Below are 15,365 nucleotides of genomic sequence, written 5' to 3' on the forward strand. Positions count from 1 at the left end.
TGGATTTTACAAGTCACTTGGAGTTGACTGTGAACTGAAAACTGGATTATTATGCATGTGTTAGCACTGACAGATTAGAGCCACACGGAAAATTCTGTAGCAGTGGTACTTGTGCGCACTTAAGATGTTTGGTTGCTTGGTAGAAGGGAAACCACCAAAGTGGGGCACCTTGCCACGTAAGCCACAACTTGCCTAAAGTCACTCCTTCAGGAAATTCATCTTGAAGATCAAAAAGTTCCCCAAAAGCATGTAAAAACTCCAAAACCATCAGAGCATCACCAAAGATCTCAGGAGGAAGTCTCGTCTTCACTGGCACTGGAATGGGAAGTTCCTGCAAACCAAATGGGACCACTTAATACAGTATTTGGTTTGTGCAAAGTTCACAAGTCATTAAAACCAAACAGACTATTATTCTAAGGAATGTATTAGTTGAGTTTCTCTGCATTTTACTAAAATGAGTCCCACAGTTATCATGGTAACACTGGTGATAGTACTAACTTTGGAAACCAAAGAGCATGCAACTTGAACGCAAAATTTTTGAGAAAGAAGTTTACTCATGTCCATGAAGTTTGTATCTTTATTAAATGAAGTTAATCACACTACAAGTTAAAAACATTGGCTGTCAAGCTTTTTCTTTTATACCTGTATTATTTTATATTCACAAGAGTTTTGAATTTCAGTTTCCTGAACTGTCTGAACAAGCAAAAAATAAAAACACTCTCAAAAGTTACTCATGATTGCTTGCGAAGACAAGCAAACCAAAACCCTAATATGTTCACATAAAATGCACCCTACTAATACTAGGATATGCAAGATCATGTCTAACAACTGTGTGTTCTGGCACTGGGTTTTTTGCATTTGTAAGGCATTTATGGTAGCTGAAGACATTAAAGGGAGCCAATGTAACCATATAACAAGACCACTTAACAGAGACACCACCTCCAAACCACAGATACAGCACCTAACATCAAGTTTGATTTTTAAATGACTATCTATCTTCAAGTGATCCTTCAAGATTTGTTTTAATTTACTGTTTCTTAGCACATATAGTTGAATAATATTCAGAATGATGTCTATTTTCCACAAATGTGGTAGTTCACAAATATTAAAAAGAAGAAAGCTGAATACTATGCTTCAAAAGAACACAGTAAGATATTTCATAAATTTCCAGAGATGGGAATCTTTTCATAAGTCCCCACCTAAACTCATCTTTATTTATATTCTTGTCAATTCACACAATCACAAAATAACAGGTTATTTTAAGTTGCAAGGGAACCACAAGGACCTTCAATTCCAACTCCTGGCCCTGCACAGAACCATCCAGGTGAACCACCCTGTGCCTGAGAGCATTGTCCAAAAGGTTCTTGAACTCCATCAGACTTGGTGCTTTGACCACTTCCCTTGGAAGCCTGTTCCAGTGCCCAACCACCCTCCGGGTGAAGAAACTTTTTCTAATATCCAACGTAACCCTCCCCTGGCACAGCTTCAGGCCATTTCCTTGGGTCCTGTCACTGTCACCACAGAGAAGATATCAGTGCCTGCCCCTCCTCTTCCTCTCACAAGGATGCTGTAGACTGTGATGAGGGGTCCCCTCAGTCTCCTCCAGGCTGAACAGACCAAGTGATCTCAGCCACTCCTCATACGGCTTCTCCTCCAGGCCCTTCACCATCCTTTTTTCCCTCCTTTGGACACTCTCTAATAGCTTAATAATGTCTTTGTTATATGCAGTGACCAAAAACTCACACAGTACTCCAGGGGAAGCTGCACCAAGCACAGAGTGGGGTAAGTAGAGCAGCAGAGTCTCAGTGTAGTGATGACACTCCTTTTCCACCCCTCCTTTTTTCTTTCCAGTAGAAATACAGCAGCACTGTATTCACAGCTTGCTCTCCTCTCAGCAATGGCCTTTCCCCCTTTCTTCAGCTTTTTTCCCCTTTCTATATAGCTAGGAGTTTTCACTCCCATCTTCAATGGCCATACAGCTCTCCTTGCAAACATGTTCAGCTCTCACATTCCTCCCAGTCAGTGCTTTCACTTGAATTCATTTAACACTCTCCTTTATTTCCACTTGCTCTCTTTGCACTTGTTACAATTCCCTGTGTACCTCACACTCTCATCCTTGTGTTTCTGACTATTTGCCTCCTTTTGCTATCCCCTGCCAAAATGAATCCCAGTAAAGTGTACATAAATGTATAACACTAGAAAATCTTCTGTTTTGTACAGCCACACTATACTCTTGTGTGAAACCTAAGTTCTTTGAGAAACAAATTCTTGTTACTTTCTACAGGTTTCCACTATCACTATGAAAGATGCTCATTAAACGTGATATATATATAGTATATTGCTACAGTTTAAAATAAAGAACGCCTCAGGAAGTAACAAACCAATGTCCTTTCAAACTTTTGCAGCCAAAAGTCTAGTTTTTTCATTACCCAAATCTTTTACATAACTCACATTTTTGTACGTGAGCTCATTTTGTATACTTCACAGAAAAATCAGGTATACTCGATACCCCTCACTCAGTGATGTCAGAACATTGAACATACTCCACTGTAGACTGAGCACAGCCTATAAAGCTTTTCTGGAGGTTGAAAATGCAGATGCAGATGATCTCATTAGCACTGCCACTGGGAAATATGTATTACACACTGCAGGCGACTCACAGCCTCTAGCATTCCAATCAGATCTAGATTTGTCCCTGCATTAGGGAATCAAATCCATCTGGGGACCCTGCAAACTACAATCTTCAGCTATTCCAAATTCAATCATACCTTAAGGTCATCACACTCCATATCTTCTCTAGGCTTACTCCACTGTTTCAGGTATTCCACATATTTTCTTTTTTCCTCACGTAGCTTCTCTCTTTCCTGAAAGAACAGTCACAATTGCATATAAATATTGTTACATGGCCTTACTGCAATTTCTAAAACTGCACCATTTACTACTCAATCTTACTGAAAAGTAAATCATCACATTTAATTAGAATGAAGTCATCTATTCATGTTATAGTATAACATGATACTGGCAAAAATATTTAAATGAGGTGACACGTTGCTGGATTAGTTGTTGCTTTTTTTGAGGGGGGGTTTGGGGTTTTGTTTTCTTTTTAATGGCAGTGGCTAAAGAAAAAAAAATATCAAAAATTAGACAGCATTTATGAACTTTGCCTCAAAAAAGACCATCTACAACATCCATTCAACCACAATGATTGTGGCTGTGGTAAAATATAGTGGAATCTATAATTCCTTCATATTCAACTTTCATTTAGACAAAAAAGTTATTTAGCAATTTACATCCAAAAAGAATCCACACAGAAACCCACAACCATTAGATATGCTGTCAATCTGATGCAGAACAGATTCTTCAAAGAGAAGAAAACCATTAAATCAAATGGTTTTATGCATTATTGGCAAAAAAAACCCAAACCAAACCCTAAACCCACCATATAACTTCAGAACTAAGTTCAAATTCAAAATGAACTTTTGGTAAACTAAAACTATAGAGAATGTTAACCAGAAATACAATCCATCATCAAATCTTGTAACTGCCTCTTTTTCTAAAGTGCATTTCAAGAAACTGAAAATTATTAATGGAAAATAACTTCAAACAGAGACTAAGAAACAAAAAGCCATTGTACTGTTCCATTATACTAGAAAGCCATTATTCTGCTCCTATATGAAACACATATACTTCAAAAGCATTACTTTTTCCTTTTCTATTTTGAGTCTCTCTTTCTCTTCTTTCTTTTTCATCCTTTCTTCTTCCACAATTTTCTTTAATTCTTCTCTCTTCTTTTCCTTATCTTCTTTCTCCTTTTTCCTAGCTTCCATAGCATTTGCCTTCTCTTGTTTCAATTTAGCTTTTTCAAAAGCTATAAAGGAAAACGACAAACCTGAGTTATTTTTTCTTTTGTAAAATGTTAGTTTTAACCAATAAATAGACTGTATTATGGTTATGAAAACTGAATTGTTTCCACATCAACCAGAAATTCAAACACTTGGAAGTTCTTTACAGAATCAGAGTTTCAAGCCTATGTATTAGACATGTTTTACGAGGTTGTCAACAGGTAATAAAGTTAAATATATCTGGTTTTATGAGTATACAGAAGGTTATTACTTGTTTATTGGTTTCTATCAATTGACATATAAAGACGAGAACTGATTCTAACATATAATTACAGCAACATATTTAGTAATGACTGGTTAATAAAAGCGTGTCACAACCAGGCGTGGCACACAACTATGAAATATCTGTGACAGTAAAAACCTTTAAGTAAGTGATCTTTAAATATTTAGTTCTTACTGAATTACTGAAGTCAATACATTTGAAACCTATGTAGTATTTCAGTGTGTTTTGCTCGAATTTTACTTCAGTTACACATTTTAAGCTGAACTTGAAATGATACTGCCTGAAGAGATGCAGATTTCTTCGCAGTCATGTGTAGAAGAACAACAGGATACAAATTTCCACTTTCTGTGGGCAGACAGTGCCCATCAGCCCACACACAGGCTAACAAATAAACGGGGAGTCTTACTGTTTTAACTGAATAAACAGGAAAGCTAGAATCATATGGGAATGGAATGAAATGAAAAAAGATCCTCCTTCTTACCAAGTGGATAGTACTAACAAGAAAAACTTCTATTACATTTTCCTATAACACTCTGAAAATGGCCTAGGTTCCTTCTACAGATAGCTAGTGCACATAGCAGCAATATATGCATTTGGCTAACAGATGCAGTGAAGCTGATCCTCGGGGTCTTCAACACACTGAGAAGGTTAATTCTTCAAGGTATTTGGTATTTTGCTACCTTTTCACAATGTGAAAATGTGTCTTAACTACCCTTTTAGAAGCTGCAGTTGCTGTCCACACAAGAGGGGAAGCATTTGATGCTGATTAGCTGCTACCTTGGTCTGTGCTGTCATTCCCAGCATGAGAACAAATAGATGCTTGTTGCGCAGGAGTGTGGACACACTAGTTCAATAGAACCCATGAAATTCTAGTGTCCCCACCTCCTATAAAGGAAAGGCCCAAAGCAGAACCAGAAGTTCACTGAAATACTTCCACAGACGAAAGCCTTTCCTTAGGAAGGAGAATCCTTACAATCCAGAAAAATATCTCCTTGTCTGACCTTGGTCCTCAAGAAGACATACCAATTTACCTAGTTAAATCCAAACAAAAGGCATATGGGTCCCCTTACTTCATTGAAATCAAATTTAAATTGATCAGGAAAAGGTTACAACTAAGCCAAAATAATTCAATCAGTCCAAACTAAAAATCTCTGAATCTTTTAAACCAAAAAAATTCATAATATCTTTCAGTTCTTTTGAATTTTGAGATTGTTGTATGAGTAAAACGCAGAAATGGAAAAACTAACGGATTTGTGTTACACATTCACGCTTTGATATACCTTCAGCTGGTAAAATTTACACATGACTTCACCATCCAAGCTTCTACAAAAAATTATTTAGCTCTTTATTTATCTGAGAGAGAAATCAACACTGCTGGGCCACAGGCTTCCTACATTTCCCCAATTTAGTCAACTAACACGGAAAAAAAACCCCAAAAAACAGGAAACAAGCACGCTAACTATTGAAAAGAGCACTTGGCTATAGTGGTGTGGCAGTACACTCGTAATACATTTTCCCTTTGAAAGGTACAACCCCAAAAATACCCTAATTATGGCCTGCTCTCAAATCTGCAAAAACTAGTTTTACTGGTCATGTGAGTAAACTCCAACTTACCTATGGCCTGCACATCTTCTTTTTGCTTCTGGAACCTTGCCCTTTCCCTTGATACTTTACTTTTGTTTCCTGGGGTGTTTTGTTTAGGTTTAATATTGTCCTCCTGACAGAGAATTTGGAGAGGGAAAAGAAAAGAGCATAATAACGACAGTGAAATGACCAGCAAAAGATATTCCCAATTTTTCAACTGTTCTGTAGAACATAATGAAGTAGTATAGTGACTAAGAGTCTCAGTGTTTAAATACAGGCAAGTGACATATCTGTATCTGAGGGCAAGTGACATAATTTTATCTGAGAGTTCAAATTAAAACTTTTTAGTAAATTATTTATTAATCCCAGAATGGAAAAGTACTCTGTCATCAGAACACACTAAGAAACTAGTTTCTTGATGGGATCCCAGAAATAATAACAAAAATAAGATGATAACATATCAATTATGATCTCTTTTACCAGCTTAACTATAAAGCAATTACTTTAAGAGCAAATGTGGAATATATCCCAATTGCCCTCAAAATAAAAGAAGCACAATGTCAACCCTGTATTTCAAATGATATGAAAACTCTGACAAATAGAAGAACTTCATAGACTATGCTGATGTGTTTTCATCTGGGATTAAAAATGTTATTACTTACAAGACTTGCAGATGCCCTCTTCGGAGGTCGCCCTCGGCGTCTGCTTGCAGGACTGAAGATAAATGTGGGTGGTTCATCAGGAAAGAAATAGGAGAAGTTTTGTTCTGCTAGATTATATTTTTCAATTGATGTTGCCTTAGTAAGAAAGATGAAAATAGATATTCATGGTGAAATTCTTATCTTTTTTTATAAATATAAGCTAAATAATCTAAATATAAGCTAATTAATCAATCATTAATTCACAAAAGGAGACAATAAGAGCAACCATATCCACAACTACTTAGCTGAGGATAAGAAATAAAGCTCTGAAATAGTGTAAGTGAAGAGTAAATCTACCAAGTGGATAATGACAATAATGTATGCAGCACATATCTGAAACTAGAATTAGGCTTCATTTGGTAAGATGTCGTTTCTTTATATGCCTTTCAGCAAACATAGCTCATCAGTGTCTTCCTAGCACATTACTGAAGTGTGTCAAGAATAAATTTTGACAGATGAAAGAAGAAACTTAACTTATTGAAGAGTTATATAATTCTCTATTACACAGGTACGTTTTTCTAGAGGAAGATTTTCCCAAATTGTCAAAGGTTCTTTTCAGGTCTACTTTCTCAACCTGATGACCTCATGAAATCTGCCCTTATTGGACAATACAGATGGGGATACAAAGGAGACATTCCAAACAGACCATGTTCACATAACTGAAATGCAAGTCAATCAGCAAGAGGAGAAGACGACGCTCCACAGAAAGCCCAAATAAAGACAAGATGACAAATAAGCATATACAGAATATAACATTTTCCTGAGGCTCCAGAAAGCATCACTAATAGATCACTAGTCCTTAATGTGTTACTGTGAACTGGGTCAAAATGACCCCTAACATGTCTAAGGAATCGGGTGGTTTATCCCTTTCTGCTCTATTTTCTTCTATTTCCATTTCTTTAGAAGAGATAGACTCTTACAATTACAAATTTATTTAGAAATTCATTGCCTTTGTTATTTCCCACAACTTTCAGAGGCAAGACTCTCACTGGCTCTCCTCTCTCTCAGCCTTCCTGTGCAGAATGAGCAGTTACACAGCTGTATGAAAAAATAACAGACATAATAAAAATCCCTGCTACTTTCTAAAAACAAGAAGATAGCAAGGATTTCAGGGTCAAGGCTGCAATACACAGTGAAGGAGTCCAGGATCTCTTGTGGTTCAGCAAGAAAGGCAAGGGAAATTGCTGCCTTGTGGGAAAAGCTGCTCAAATTCTCAGTCATCTGGTGCCCACTAAGATGTGAACTTTAGTCTGAGTTATTCTAAGTATCACCATATATCTAAGATTACAAACACATGCACAATCAAAATCCAAGGCCTTATCAAAAACCCATTCCAGCCACCTAAACTCTGGTACCTGTCTCACTGAAGATATGGAGACTGAATTCAATCTATTATAAAATATTTTCCAGCCAAAAGAATCAGAACAGAATAATACTGGTTTACTGTACCAACACAAAACCAGTTCATTTTTATTCAACTTAGAAGTATCTGCTGCATACCCTGAAGAATGAAAACAATTCATGTGCTAGACTAATCAAAAGTATATTATACTTACAAAAAGCTAAATTTGATGTAGCATTTAAAAGGAGCTCTGAGCAGCTAGTAGAGAAGAGCAAAAAAAATACTAAACAGTGTCAATATTCTATTCCATAAATTATTTCTTCTGGCTTACCTTAGCTTTAATTACTCCATCATGTGGTTCACAGTGTTGTTTCAGAAAAAGTTTAAGTCTATCACGAGAAAAGAGATGTTTCCTCCGGCTGTATTAGGAAAGAAAGGTAGTATTATCAACATCTTTAATTAGCATTTAAGTATAGCAAAAGTATGTGCAAGAATACATGTGATTGACCATATGATTGACCTTTTTCTTATTTTCTTAATTATAAATAACACCCTTACTACTGTAATTAACAACCATTCTTTGAAAGCCCAACTGAATTAAAATTTTCCTTATGAATAAAACAAAACACAAGTAGTACATAAACAGTTGGTTTATGCATCTGCAATTTTTATTTTGAAGATTCTGTTATGTCCTCTTTTATAAACATCCTTTTGATCCATGGTAGATCTTCCAAATACTTCTTAAAATTCCTAAATAAAACTCAAGTCTGATTGTGTCAGAAGAGAGGGAGGACAACAAACAAACAGGGACAGCAGGAAAGCAGCATTCACATCTCTCAAGCAAGGAGGCAAGCCAACAAGTGACAAGGTGAATTCACACACTTCTCAGTCAAGCTATGCCACTTCTTTCTACAGGACAGTGTGCACTCTACTGGCTCCTGGCATTCCAGGGAACCTGCATTACTTCATGGGAAGTAAAGTTTTGATGCACAATCTACTCTAACCATATATTTTAACTAAATTTGAGACAAATTTGCTATTTAAGAAGTAAAACCTTTACACCTTTCTATTTTAAATCAATCTGATTGCCAGTGTCTGCTCCAACATTACAAACCAGCAATGCTACCAGAGTGCTCACAACACCAATACTTCATTATTATTGTTATTAGAGTTCTCAAACTCTTTTCCATCTACTCCATCAATCACAACAGTAGCCAAGGTATCAGAAGTCACAATCTCGCAAAATGTGGAATATATAAAACTTTTCTAAAGAAAGGATGTTCTTTGATGTTTGATCTTTGGATACTTTCAAGCCTCATCAACACAAAGGGAAATTTAATGCATGAAACAGAGAGCTTTGTTGTTAGCTACTATAAGTGATGTCCAGGTGTAAGAAAAATAAATTATTTGTTGGTAGAATTGCCCTGTTAAAGTTTAGGGCTGGACATGCTTCAGTAGTCTCAGACCTGCAGGGAGGTTAACAAAGCTTGGTAATAAGAATGCCCACTGACAGTGGTCACAAAGAACACAGAATTTAGGGGTCACAAAGACACCTAGCAGAATTCCCAGGGTAAGGAAACCCAACCAAGCAACTGTACCAAACCAGCTCCAACTGGGTAAAAGGTAATTCTGCAGGAGGAAATCTGTGGCCACCAACTCAGGACCACTGACACAAGAAACTCACTGATTCAAAAGAGAAAGACTGAGCAAGTGGACTAATTACCATAAGATACAGTAATTAATCAATTAATTGGAATCATTAACCAATAGAAAACAGAATAGTAATTAGTAAGAGAACTTATGTAACTTGTGGCCAATGAACACACATTCTTTTGCTTGCTAAAACACGCTTGATTTATGGAATACCACTGATCACCTAGGCTTGTGCATCTCTGAAATAAATAACCTCTGTCTCTCTCGAGTGTGTAATTACTGGCTCGCTGCACACTGGGTAACTAATCCGATTTCTGCAGACAACAGCAGCAGGTCTCATCTGTGTGCCAATGAAAGCAGAGACCTGCAAGGAGTTGGTACCTGTGTTAATGCTAGCAAAGCTTGGAATCCTTGATACAGAATGTCTGTATTACAGTATTTTGTTCCAGTGCTTTTAATTAACAGCTCTAACATTGTTTTAAAATGGCTTGTTATATCAAAAAATCTTACACAATTCACAGTTACAAAGTATAATTTTAACTTCCACATACTAATTTTTACCTTAGTTGAGATGCTTTAACAATAACAGCTTCATATAGGTGTTTTTTAATAGGTTGGACTTTGTATTTGAACAAAGAAGGATCAATTATGGCTTTCTTCTCCCTGGGGGAAAAAAAAAAAATTAAAAGTTTACATTCACACATCATCAGCCTCATATTTTACACATTTAATATATTTATATGCCTATACAATGGACTTCTTGAAAATACCTAGCTTGTAACCTCCACCAGTACCAAACAGGGCCTATTAATTTATGCCAACTTTTCTGCTACTATATTGAAATCTGCATTAAAACCAATTCCTGCAAGGAACAGGAAGAACAATGGGGGATGTTTTCTTAGCAAGGAAATGGAAGATAAGAAGGGAAGGAAGAAAGAGAGACAAGTAATGATCCATCCCTACATTTCAGAAAATTGTCTCCTTAATACTCTATGTACTCATGATGGCAACAGGAAGGCAGGAAAAAGGAGAAAAAGATGATGAGAAAGAAGTCCAAAACACATAAATAAATAAAATTAATAAAACCAATAGCCCTTGATCTACCAGTTGCGTTGCAAAACAAGTAAAAAACACTTAAAATATTTTGCCAAAATAACACTTTAGAAAAAAAAACAAATCAAACACTTTACCAACAGCATAAAATAACAGGAAGTAACAGAAACCATAACATATCTGCACTCCAAAATAAATGCTCATCAGGTTACATGCTTTATTAGCCAAAGTGCACTTCCCTTTTACAGGTACAGAGACCAAGATGTTTTCCCCCCTTATGGAAAATATTTCTTCAGTTTTAACATAACATTAACTGTTTTGTTACACCTCTTCCTAGGTGGATAACACCCAGGTCTGGTGTGCTTCCAAAATTCACTCCTTTTCTAGAAAGAGAGGGGTTTTGCCATAGACAATATACTTTTAAGAAGAGTAGTGTATTTATGAATAGAGCTAAACTAGTAAGATTTATTTAAATAATGTTGCATTTGGGCATTAAACAACAGAACTAACTTCTCCTGAGGTGACAATTTGTAATCAAGGCTTGTACTGCTTTATCAGGAAGAATTCAGCCATCATCTTATTTCATCCAGAAGTAAAGTTGAAGCAGCTATGTAGATGAACTAGGAGATTTAAAACTATGCATTTCATCATTGTCAGTCCTTAGAGCATTTACAAAATGCTTTCAGGTGGAGTTTGACAAAACAAACCAGTACATCACTTGCTGTTCTTTAGCCTTGTGAAAAACATGCACAAGATGTTGAGAACTGTACTTTGCAATGCTGCTGAAAATAAAATTTGCTACAATTCTTGTTTTTCCCCACTAACTCTGTGAAAGAGAAATACAAGAAATCTTAACCTTCCAATGTCTAATAAATACATTATTAATTACAGATTAAATGAAACAGTACTTACTGACCATTACTGTCATTTCAGATGAGATTAACTTGCAAAGTTCCCAAGAAAAATAGTTTATAATGAATAAATTATCAGCATAGTTAATAATAAATGGACTGACAAAAAAAGACAGACTTGGAAACGGCAACACATCTACTAGACCTACAGATAAGTGCTGTGACATGCACGCAGTGTCTTGCACAATACTTCATGCACATCACAGCTGAAGTCTAAAGCTGAGTCACTCAGACCAAACACACTTTAAGAAATACAACAAAAAAGTTACATTTATTTTGTAGAAATATATATAGCTGGGCAAGCTATTCATATTAGCAAAACAGAGATCAGCTATAACCCAGTATATCCACTGGCAAGGTTTTAACATCTTTACATAAGTTTGTTAAAAGAACCTTCATATTCTGGTCATACCATGACTTGGTGTTCCATGACCACCTTCAGTCTCAAGACAGGAAAGCTAAAGTAATGAAGGCTGTCCCCAGGAATTTTTGGATAGTATGAAAGACAAACTTGAATCTCATCACACACCACTGCCTTTCTAGGCCTTTGGTCCAGTAAGCTGAAGAATGGCCCAAACAGACAATGTTCAGATACAAAATAAAAGGCATTAGAGCACCAATATTAAGCCAAAAGTATATCAGCTTATTTATACACTTTGAATAGATTCTAAGCTTCAATACTGTCAAATTCAGGGCCCAAAGAACAATCAAATTTTTACTTCTTTATCATTAATCTTTTCTTCTTAGTTCATGTAAATATTTTTCAACTTCATTGGATCATATATAATAGCCCAAATGTAATTTCAAAACACACTAAATTTTTTCTGCTTAGTTTCTGAGTTTCCAGTTATTATCCAAAGAAGTAAATATATTCCTGATATCCTCCTCCAAATTCAGAGTAAAAATTTTGCTTAGTGCAAAAGAGGAAGAAAAAGGTCATTCAATACACAAAGCAAGCTTTAAAAATTATATAGATATCTAGCAGCTTTAGCATAAAAATATTATTTTTGTTTATATTTTATTTTGTAAAGCATTATATAAAACACATTAGCGGTAGCAAGGGTTAGATCCATTTCACAGCAGAGATCCCTTACAAAAAATCTTCACAGCACAGCTCCGACACACAACCAAATCCAGAGGGAAAAATACAGAGTATTTTGTAACTTACCAGGTAAAAACTACATCTGACTCACTCACATCACACTAGTTTCTACTGCACTCAAGTGAATGTGGTTAGTACTTGTGTCAGAATCTTGCATTTTTAAAAAGGTTATACTGAACCACTGACAGGTAATAATCTCATCAGACCTTCAATTACTTTGGCATGGTGCCCACATGACCTGAACATAAATTTCTTCTCACACTGCAGCTATGCTACATTCTGACAGCACAGTACTACGGGAACAATACCAAGTAACCTCTGAGACCTTAGAACCATAGAATCATGAGTCCAACTACCAACCTGGCCCCACCGTGCTCATTACTAAATCACATCTTCAAGTGCCACATCCACATGGCCTTCTGAACACTGCCAGGGATGGTGATTTCATGACATCCCTGGGCAACCTATTCCAATGCCTGATGTTTCAGTGGAGAAATTTTTCCTATTATCCAATATAAACCTTCCCTGGCACAATTTGAGGCCACTTCTCATCCTGTCACTTGCTACTTGGGAGAAGAGACCAACTACACCCTCGTTTCAGGTGGTTGTAGGGAGTGCTAAGGTCCCCCCTGAGCCTCTTTTTCTCCAGGCTAAATAAACCCTGCTCCTTCAAACTTATCCTCCTGAATTACCTTGTTCAGGGCACCTATCTGCACCATCTGGTCTGAGTCTTGCCACAGCTACCTGTATCTTACTGAATTTAACAGAAATCAAAAAATTGCATCGAAAAATACTGAGGAGTTGGAGGATCCGGAATGCTGTCCTGAAGTACTAAAATGACTGCTGTCCCACTTTTCCAGAAAAAGGCAGTGGCTTTTCTTCTTCTCTTTTACTAAATTTGGGAATGAAAAAAAACTCCCTTGAAGAATGTTAGGTAAATAACACAATTGTTTATGGTCTCATCGTGCTCCAGTGCAAGCCCTACACAGAGGTAACCTGTCAGTAAACTGATCCCCATGGCAAGGCTGCCTCTGCACATCTTTGAAGGTTGCCACTGACAAGGAACTCTGTACTGAGCAATAACAACAACTGCCCATCTGGAACTGCAAATACTTTCTGCAATATTTTCAACAACAAAACAGAGGAACCTGAAGATTGTTAAGAACAACATTCTGGGGACAAGACAACAGCACTGTGCAACAAAATCCTGACTTTTAACTTTTTGGTGAAGATTTTAAGGTGCTTTTGGTCCAGGTACTTTGGTTTTTCCTTATAACATAAAGAGGACTACCCATCATCATTATTCTTGGATTCAAGCAATGTAGGAATGAGAGTGCAAGAAAGGAAAGGTAAGAATTACAGATAAAGAAAGATTTACTGTACTGAAGATATTCTATAGCTTTAATGACAAGCTATGCCCACAATTTGACATACCCAGGTCATAATATTTTTCTCCAAAAAAATTTAAAAACTCATTTGAAGATGGTAAAAGGCCTGGATGGTAAGGTTCCACTGACATTATTTCCAAAAACTGTTACCTCTTATATCCCAAAACTTGCAGAAACAATTAGCCCTTCCCCAAAATTAATCCTCAATTCAAACTGAACAAACACCCAAATTTGCTGCCATAAACCAGCCAGCAAACCAATAATATTTTTTCTAGTATTTCTGATGACGCTTGATGATTCACACTACTCATAGCCCTGACAAAAGGAATGACATGAATAATTAAGTTGCAGCTGAATTGTATGCATTTGGCAGCAAAAGCCCCTCAAACCTCCAGGCTGCTGCTGAGTTCAACCTTACCTTTAAAAGTCTAGCAGTTTAAGGTGTGAACACTGCTATTCCATGTGACCACTATCCTATGGTACCAGGGGCTCCCAGGGCATAGCAGAAATGTTTTAAGAACTCAGAAAATTGCTACCTTTTGCTATGTAAGCCAGGCCTTAGAAAGCAGCCTGTTTTTCTGAGGGAAAGTAAGAGCATCATAGCCCCTTTCTTCCTGTACCACCCCAACTTTTACTGAAGAACACAACAGAAAAGGTCAGCAGGAACATTTGTACAGACTACACAGCTATTTCTGCCCCACACTGACAGGAGGAGTAGGGTCACAGAAAGGCTGGGATCTCTAATGACATCTATTTTCAGTTAAAATTCTCTAGCCTTACAGATTCTTTAGGAAAAATATTTGCAGATGGCCCATCAATCTGTGCTGTGCTCCCCTCCCCCTCCCTGACAAACACCCTGAGCATCTGCTATACCATTGTTTAACAGCACTGCAGCTTTGCACAAAGACTGGATCTCAAAACCTGGAGATTTGTGTGCAGGCTGAAGCAGAACTGTCCTGCACATATCAACTTGACATTGGTCCCAAAGTGACTAACATCCATACTCTCCACATACAAGTCCCTCCATAAACAGCAAAATATAGTCTCTGAAAGATTAGGGCTTCAAAACAACACCATTCAGTTCAGTGGGATTTCATTGTTATGCGCAATGGTATAAAGAATTTTATATGCCAGCATACAAAAATTCATGATAATGCTTTACTTACAGATAGTTTTTACACATACTGCAAATAATACCTTTCAAGTCTGCATACACCCAGAATAGATCTAGAAAATGGCTGTTACTACACTCTCACATTTGTTATAAACAGACTCCTTTAAAACTTACAGTAAGCTTTTTAAAGACACAAGATGTTTGCAATTTAACTTACAGCATAAATGTTATGTATGTCACAGAACACTGCTTCAAAAGCCTGTATATTCTCACAAGAACTCCGCTTCTAAGAGAGAGAAATTATTTTCCCTCCCTTCTCTGCACTGTCAAAATAACTAATCAGCTGGGGAGAAGCACAGACTGACTGGGAGTGCAAGACTTAGTCTTACCAC

The 15,365-nt window shown here is 36.8% G+C and overlaps 1 protein-coding gene across 3 annotated transcripts in view; it reads right to left on the reverse strand.

Annotated features, from left to right (window-relative positions):
• Positions 1-15,365, reverse strand: part of BAZ1A (bromodomain adjacent to zinc finger domain 1A) — a 64,616-nt gene that overhangs the window by 26,205 nt on the left and 23,046 nt on the right. For all 3 annotated transcript variants that reach the window (XM_038137594.1, XM_038137591.1, XM_038137592.1), the window contains 7 exons: positions 9,967-10,068; positions 8,084-8,171; positions 6,372-6,506; positions 5,740-5,842; positions 3,702-3,868; positions 2,769-2,864; positions 193-331 (listed from right to left, as the gene is read on the reverse strand). In XM_038137594.1, coding sequence (XP_037993522.1) covers positions 193-331; positions 2,769-2,864; positions 3,702-3,868; positions 5,740-5,842; positions 6,372-6,506; positions 8,084-8,171; positions 9,967-10,068 — 830 coding nt within the window. The remainder of the gene's footprint in view (positions 1-192; positions 332-2,768; positions 2,865-3,701; positions 3,869-5,739; positions 5,843-6,371; positions 6,507-8,083; positions 8,172-9,966; positions 10,069-15,365) is intronic.

The sequence above is a fragment of the Motacilla alba genome, chromosome 5 (genome assembly GCF_015832195.1).
Source record: "Motacilla alba alba isolate MOTALB_02 chromosome 5, Motacilla_alba_V1.0_pri, whole genome shotgun sequence".
Taxonomy (NCBI): domain Eukaryota; kingdom Metazoa; phylum Chordata; class Aves; order Passeriformes; family Motacillidae; genus Motacilla; species Motacilla alba.